Source organism: Paramisgurnus dabryanus, chromosome 5 (assembly GCF_030506205.2).
Source record: "Paramisgurnus dabryanus chromosome 5, PD_genome_1.1, whole genome shotgun sequence".
Lineage (NCBI taxonomy): Eukaryota > Metazoa > Chordata > Actinopteri > Cypriniformes > Cobitidae > Paramisgurnus > Paramisgurnus dabryanus.
Window position 1 is genome coordinate 11,548,543 of NC_133341.1, and position 8,701 is coordinate 11,557,243.

Genomic DNA, 8,701 nt, shown 5'->3' on the forward strand with positions numbered 1-8,701 from the left:
CAGACTCTGATGAGGGTGCTGGTGGTCCGGTCTCCTCAGCGGAGAGCTCGGACTCCTCAGGTCACCCGCTGGCGATAGAGGAGAGGTAGGGGAGCTGGTGTGTACCCGCTCACGGCTCTCTCGATCCTCCGGAGACCTAGAGAGGGAAGAGGAATGCACTCTTATGTGTGGTTAAGTGGGTACCGGCCGAACAGCCGGTGGAACATATGCAAACCAAGGATTTTCCACCCGACCCTCTATCGGGGGAAGGAGCTCCATCTCCTGAAGAGTGATCCTCTGCCAATCCGGGTCGCCCTTCACTGGCCACTTAAACTCCCGAATTTCACGGGAAGCGGCTAAGCGGGCGGGGCGAGCTGCTGACGACCGGTTCCCCTGCGCTGCCGAGATGGGGTCCGAGGAGGGGAACGGAGGTGGTCGCCGCAGGACGCCGACGGCGAGAGGCAAACTGAGGAGCCGGCGTGGTGGACCAAGGGCAGCTCTCTTCCGCCGGGGCACGACCTAGGAGATCGCCTCAGTCTGCGCAGCGGAGCTGTACGACTCCCCTGGCTCGCCGAAGAGGCCGGTCTGTGAGACAGGAGCATTCAAGTTGTTATTGTCTGCGTCCGTCATGTCAGTCAGACACAGCCAAAGGTGGCGATCTTGAACCACTGTGGTGGACATCGCACGACTGAAGGTCGCGGCCTCCCTCGTAAATCCTTGGTGAGCCTGCAGCAACGTTATTGCGTGCAGGGCCGAAGCCGCCTCTCCGGCATGCCTGATGGGCAGCGTCCGTAACCGGACGACCGTCTACAAACACGGGAGGGAAGGGTTGGGTGGTCCCTCCAGGAACGCATCCCGCTCCACTGAAGGGGTCCCCGCCCTTAGCGGCTCCGTTGGTGAGGGAGGTGAGGGGTGAAAGCTGAACGGCCGGACGGCCGCAAATCACGTCAGCTCTTCGTGCCGTCGGGAAAGAAAGGCACAGGAGGAGAGGACCGAGAGGCCCGAGCAGCTCCGAAGTACCAATCATGTGGGCGGGACGGTTCGGGTGGAGAGGGGTTAACCTTTCCAACTCTACCGTCTCCGCCGCTCGAGCGGGCACGGCCGCCATCTCCGGAACGACTCTGCCTCGGAGGAAAAATGGACACCCCTCTGATGCTGCAGAAGTGACGGGACCAGAAGGAGGTCCAATGGATTCGGCAGACATCGTAGAACACGACTCTGCAGTCTCCACCGGAGCCTCAACCGGCTGAGGATGGAAGGCCGGTAGGTGGAGGACGCATCCTCCATCCTACTCAGCGTAGTGACGCGAAGGGCGCCCTGCGAGCGCTTGACAGCCGCACCATGGCGGCGTCAGCACTGCAAAGGCGCGGACAGCGTTCCCGTAGAAACGACAGTCGTCTCCGCAATCCAAGAGGGTTATGCTCTCACAGAGAGAACAGAAACTCTCCACGAACGCAGCCCCGGAGTGCTCGATGCCTGAGCACGAAGACAGCGCTCGTGACCGTCACTGGAACCCTTATACTTCTCGCATCCAAGATCGCACGGACGAAAAGCCATCCTGAAAAGGACGCTGATGTCCGGATATACGAGAGAGTGGCTGCCTTTAACAAGGCACAAAGCTCTCTCGTATTACTCTTTTAGGGAAATTCACTCAGATGCCTAGTTGATGAGCGCACAGGAAGGCAACGCACACACTAAACTCAAAACAATAAACAGGTGTAGAGCCGTGGAATTAAGCGAAGCGTCCGCTGTGGTACTGCTAGTCCAACCAACTTCAGCAATCAAATCCCAACAGAGTAAAGTAGCTTCTCAGTAGCAGATAATGCCGGCTTTCGAAGCGAAAAAGCTAATTTCCCTATTTGCACCTGCTGCTTATAAAGGCACCTGGCGGGGCGGCGCCAGCATTATGCAAATATCTCAATGCCAAGTTCATTGGCGTTTTAGTAGTATACGAAGCAGATTGGTCTCTCTAAGCGAGTTCCCAATTCGTCGGTCACGACGTGACGTCGTAGTGACCGACTGAAAGGGAACCTTGTTTACTTGGGCAGGTAGCTTGACAGATCATTGTATTAAATCAGAAGTAGAACATAAAGTTGTCTTCTTATATTGCAAAGCTGCAGAATAAGTATAAACTATTTTCTGTGTGTGTGTGCTTTCTAAGGGGCCAATCACACCAACCGCGCTTTAAACGCTTGGAAACGCAAGGCGCGACGCACTGCCTTTTTTTAAAAAAAGAGCGGTGCGATGCGGCTTTTCATATTGCTAAGCAACCACCGAGTCAGCTGTCTTGTCAATCAAATATTGAAGCGTGAGCGCTCTTTTGCTGTTAACTGTCATATTATCATTCAAAAAAGGCGCCTGCAACTGCCTTAAACGCTTTTGGTGTGATCAACCCCTAAGAGGTGTACCGTCCTAAATGCTTAACTAATACACAAAGGATGGTTGTCCATCCACTTGCGTGGTTTTAAAACATGCAGGAATGAGAAAATAAAGTGCAGGACTTGCTTGATGGTAAAATAATAATTATTAAGAGAGAGAAAGTTTGGCACCTGACTGATGTTATTAAGATCGCCAAGACGATCTTCCTTGCGCTGACACATCTGAAGCGCGTGCACACAGATGTGCAAGCGCTCGACTCCGATATATACACATATACACAGAATTTTTTGCTAAGAATTCACCAATTCAAGAATTAACTTTGCTGACTCTGTCAACTTCAAAGGTGTAGATATGTCATGTTTGGTCAGATTACAAAAAAATCATGCATTGTTTTGACATTTTTTTTACATAGAGAATGTGAAAATATAAATAACTCATTTTTGAATGAATTGGCTAATTCCAACTCATTTTGCCAGCACGGGTTACAAATGATGCAGCAGTACACAGAAATGGAGAAAGAAAAGGGTCTTCTGAAAGGAAAATTCATATACAATACAATAGCTGATGGTTCTGTCAAAAATGTAAACAGGCTGGTGTAAACATACACTTGCATAAAGCATACATTTTTGTCCACACCCATGTTAATTAGAGTATTAAAAACTTGAAAAGTGTTAAATTAAAGGGACATTCCACTTTTTTTGAAAATATGCTCATTTTCTAGCTCCCCTAGAGTTAAACATTTGATTCTTACCATTTTGGAATCCATTCAGCTGATCTCCGGGTCTGGCGCTACCAATTTTATCATAACTTAGCACAATCCATTGAATCTGATTAGACCGTTAGAATCACACTAAAAATAACCAAAGAGTTTCGATGTTTTCAAATTTAATAGCTTTCAATAGCAGGGGACTTTTTTTGGGCACTGCCTAATATCACTACGCCTGCTGCAGCCATGTTACAACAACAAAGTCCTTGATAATTACGCCAGTTTGAGAGTATAGTTCCTAGCCAAATCTGAATAGAAAATCGCAACTTTTCATTTTCTGTCGGTCTTAGTACACGATGTAACTGCAGAAGAGTCCAGTTTTAAATAGGAAAAATATCGAAACTCTATTTTTTAGCGCAATGCTAATGGTCTAATCAGATTCAATGGATTGTGCTAAGCTATGCTAAAAGTGCTAACGCCAGACCCAGAGACCAGCTGAAGATTTAGATTCCAAAATGGTAAGAATCAAATATTTAACTCTAGGTGAGCTGGAAAATGAGCATATTTTCAAAAATAGTGGAATGTCCCTTATAAGGTAAATTTACAGCAAATAAAAATGTGTGATTAATTTCCGATTAATCGTGAGTTAACTCATAACAATCATGCGATTAATCTAGTTTTACATTTTAATCGATTGACAGAAGTGGATCAAAAAAGTTCATCAAAGTTGTTCTAAAAAAAGTATTGTTTCAAATTTTAAGACAACTTTTATGAAAGGTCTTGATCAACTTAATGTTGACTACAGTATATATACACAAGTATATATGTACAGTATATGAGAAGCTCATATGCAAAAGCCTCCAAACGCCACCACCGTCAAAAATGAGATTTTATCCAAAAAAGTGATATTAACTGATTGGTCTCGGCACATACATTCATCAAATACTTTAGCTTAAAATCGGCTTCATCTCGGCCTCAGGTCATTCATAAATAATGGTTTGTATGCAGAATCCATTAAAAGTGTGTGAATTAAACATTATTAATTTAAAAGTAATGTGAAAATTAATATAATCCTGATCATACTTGTCATGTGCATTGCTCCTCAGGAAGAATTACAGGATAACAATCGAGCGAAGAACACCTCGAGAAGACTGTGATATCGGGAAGCACCGTCAGCTGCGGGAGGACTCAATCAGATCCAACTTTTCAGCAGCGTAGTCTGAAGTCGCGCACCGGATTGTGAGGTGTTCCAATCGGAGGGAAGGTGCATCTCATATGGGCCGCTGGGCTCATCAAACACTATCCCAGGAACCCTGAAATATTTATAGACATGCTGTAGTGTTTTATCCTTGTAAATGTCTCTTGCTCTTTAATTCGTAAACTCAGGAAAGGTGAATTATCGGAGGAGAAGTGCTTTTAAAGCCTCTTGACTCCATAAAGAAAAAGAGTCTGTTTTATTTAGCTACAGACCCTTTTTTTGTTTTTGCCAAACTTGTCTTGAGAAAGACTGTAGAAGCCTGTCAGTTCTGTAGAAAAGAATCGCCTGACGTGAGTCCGAGAAAGCTGCTGGGTCAGTGGGAAGAAGCGGTAATGAGATGTTGAGGATTATAGCAGCGATACTCAGAACTAAAGCTTACTCTCCCTAGTGATCCAGGAGGACATGTTTGCTTCCTCTTCTACCTTTAGAGAATATCCAGTTGAACACACTGTTAAAGGGATAGGTTCGCCCAAAAATGAAAATTCTGCTGCCAATTACTCTCATGTCATTCCAAACCCATATAACGTGAGCGGAGACAATTTAAACAAAGTCGACGGTGCTTTTTTGTGTACAATGAAAGTGAAAGGCGACTGAGACTGTAAGTCACTGACATGCAGTACAGTAGTGCCTAACGTTTCCTTTTGTGTTCCACAGTTATTCAGGCTTGGAACGACCTGAGGGTGAGACTTTTTATTTTTAACAATCCTTTTAAAAGCATCGATTATTTCTTCTGGATTTTGTGTCAACTTAGGCAGGAGGTACTGATGAATATGAAACTGACGTGAACTTCAAAATGATGTTCCTCTCTGTCACCAAATATCTCAGCAAGTCTTGATGTATCAAATTTGGCTGCATGCTGAAACACTGAACTGTTACATAGTTTTTATTTATTATTATAAATTCAGAATGACTTTTTGTGAGAATTACGAACGATTTCATTATTTGTTTTACATTATAGTCCCACTAGTTAAAGGGACAATCCACTTTTTTTGAAAATATGCAATTTCCAGCTCCCCTAGAGTTAAACATTGGTTTTTACTGTTTAGAAATCCATTCAGCCGATCTCTGGGTCTGGCAATACCACTTTTAGCATAGCTTAGCATAATCCTCAAAAATACCCATAGAGTTTCATAATTTTTCCTATTTAAAACTTGACTCTTCTGTAGTTACATTTAGGGATGGGCATGGTTATTCGAATATTCAAATATTCGATCGGCAATAATAACTCGAATTTAAAAAATGCTATTCGAATGTTTGTTTGTTTTTAATGTGCCACCAAAGGGTTACGTCTTTTACAGACTTAAATGTAAAATATACATGAACATAAATTTTTATGTATTTCTGATTGTTTGGCAATGCAGATTGCAGACGAATTAAAGTTTTTCCTTTTATCTCCGGGTTTGTCTGGCGCACCGTATTTGGCCACTGGCTCAGTGAGGGCTCACATGTTATTAAACATGCTTCTCCGCCGCCCGCATCAACACATCAAGAGAGATTTGTAAGCTTTATGTTACAAAGTCTTCTTTATTTTGTTAATAACAAGACAGACACTGAGAACGAAATGAAACGGAGAGCATTTATTATATGCGGTGCTCTTTCGAAAATGAACCGGATAACTGCACATGGCAGTTTAAAAGCAAAGCTCCGTCTTTGTGAAATGTTGGTAAATTAAGCTAACGTTAGTAGCTTCGCATAGTCAACAATAAGGTTTCGAGCCAGCTTACGTTATTTGTAAAATAATTTTAAATACAGATATTCAATCTTGTTCAATCCGTCTGTTGTTTTTATCGGATATCCATCATCACGCGGAAGAGTTTTCTCCGCAGCACCGGCATTATTGTATCTAGTCAGAAGAACAGGCTGTCACCGAAGCAGGTAGGATAAATATGGTTTTCTTTATTCACAAATACATGTCAAACTAAACTGAGAAGATATTTATATGGCGACTGAGCAGTCGGTTATGTAGATGTGTTTTTTCGTTTGTTGCGGGCTGGTGTTTTGAGTCTGTTTAAATGATAGACTTTGTCAAGTCCTCAAACTTTAAACTTCGCAAGTCCTCAAACTTCGCTTAGATTTGGGGTTAGTGTATAATATTTGGTATAATATAATGTATGTAAGATCAAACAGTAATGAATTCATACTAACGACCGACTTGAAACTAAGGATTTGACTCAGACTTCGCTCCGCATTAAGTTTTAACGCATTTTTTTCTGAAGGATATTTTTACATACATATATATACATACAGAATATAAGTTTAGCTTGCTGTGGATATTTCCTAATTATAAGCCTTCTGTGAAATTATGACAAAATGAAAAATACAAAACACGCATGTCTTAATTGACACAATTTAATTAAACGAATATTTGAATATTTGTTCTTTATGAGCTTAAATATTCGAATAGTAAATTAATGGAAAATGCCCATCCCTAGTTACATTGTGTACTAAGACAGATGGAAAATTATACTCTCATTCTGGCGTAATAATCATGGACTTTGCTGCCGTAACATGGCTGCAGGAGGTGCAATGATATTATGCAGCACCTGAAAATAGTCCCCTTAATAACATTCAAAAGCAGGGGACTATTTTCGGGCACTGCGTAATATCATTGCGCCTCCTGCCGCCATGTTACGGCAGCAAAGTACATGATTGTTACGCCAGAATGAGAGAATAGTTCCTAGCAATATCGGCCTAGAAAATCGCAACTTTTAATTTTCCGTCGGTCTTAATACACGATGTAACTACAGAAGAGTCAAGTTTTAAATAGGAAAAAAATCCAACCGCTTTGGTCATTTTTGAGTGCAATGCTAATGGTCTAATCAGATTCAATAGATTGTGCTAAGCTATGCTAGAAAGTGGAACCGCCAGACACGAAGATCGGCTGAAAGGATTCCAAAACAGTAAAAATCAAATGTTTAACTCTAGGGGAGCTGGAAATGAGCAGATTTTCAAAAAAGTGAAGTGTCCCTTTAAGAATCTTATATAATTTCAACACTCATTTATAAATTGGTTTAAGGTGAGATAAATATTATCATACGCTCTCTGCTGTGACTGTTGAGTTTACTGTTATGGCTTTAAGGTACAAAACAGTTTTATAACTGCATCAGATATTCGCAGGATAACAAAATAATATTTAACAGCTTTAACAGTTTTAAAGCTTAATCAACTTAAACTGTGTCCATCCTCGAATACATTTTTACATTACATTAAAGTCCTCCACTATCATACTGTAATACAGTTCCTTCCTGCCTTAACACGCCACCTAAACCTGTCATTTTATATACCGCTTGCTATTTTTAGACATCAGTCCCATTGAATTCTGAATTCTCAAAGATACTAAAGCAGGAAGAAAATGTATTTGGTTTAAAGTTGGTTAAAAGGAAGTTGGAGAAATAGATAAGTCACAATTTTTTATATACAGAAGCCAGTCTACCTATCAATGAAAAATTTTGAAAAGCTATGTTGATTCGCAGGATTTAAATTGCACATGTACATTTGAACTGTATGTCTTATACATTGTCTTGGTTATCAATCAAATAATATCATATAAAGTATATTTTTAACCTTTGTGATGGTTCAGTTGAAAACATGTAAATGTGAGACACATTTGAAGCCATCTTTATGGTTTGTGCATCCAAAAATCTAGGGTTTTATTCAAGCTTGGTATGATGGCAATTGTATACTGATGTAAGTACAGTAAATGTATCAGCATAAGATGTGATGTTATTTATTGATATTTTTGTAGAGGTTTCATTTTTTCTTAGTGTTGATTTTAACATTGTTTCTTGTGTGAAATATAAAGAATCCTTTTTTAAACAGTATATCTGCCTTGTCAGAGCAAATTTTATCTGATAAGTATATTTACAAGGCTTTGTAAACACCCAAAAGAATGTAACTTATTTAGATGAATACATATTGACCAATTAAAAAGAAAATTTATGAAATTAAGTTGTCTCCCTGTTTTAAACATTAGCAGCTCATATACATAAGGTATAGTCTTATATAAAGAGCAGTTGTATATATAGATGTTTCTGTCAGTTAACACTTCAATGGACTATCTACTACGGTAAATGTCATAGCTGTGCTCTGAAATTCCTCATAGATCTCCAAGAAGGTGTGTGCAAATGATCCCAGACTGCAGAGACCCTATGTGAATGCAGGTCATATAGCCAAAGCAAACACAACTGACTTCCTTTGCTCCTCATGGCAACAGGTGTCGCACACATAGAAAATGTTCATTACCTGAAACCAGTCCATGTAATTTGTACAAAACCTCCAGAGCTCCAGAGTTTTTCTGAAAGATGCACTGTAAACAATAATACGCTGGATTTACTTAAAAATATAGTGCATCATTTTTGCATCCACTTTTTTAAGTAAGT

General features: G+C 41.0%; 1 protein-coding gene across 2 annotated transcripts in view; it reads left to right on the plus strand.

Moving 5' to 3' along the window:
- npr3 (natriuretic peptide receptor 3) overlaps window positions 1-8,270 on the plus strand; it is a 39,382-nt gene extending 31,112 nt beyond the window's left edge. For both annotated transcript variants that reach the window (XM_065266886.2, XM_065266887.2), the window contains exon 8: window positions 4,171-8,270. In XM_065266886.2, coding sequence (XP_065122958.2) covers window positions 4,171-4,282 — 112 coding nt within the window. In that variant the 3' untranslated portion in view covers window positions 4,283-8,270. The remainder of the gene's footprint in view (window positions 1-4,170) is intronic.
- The last annotated feature ends 431 nt before the right edge of the window (window positions 8,271-8,701 follow it).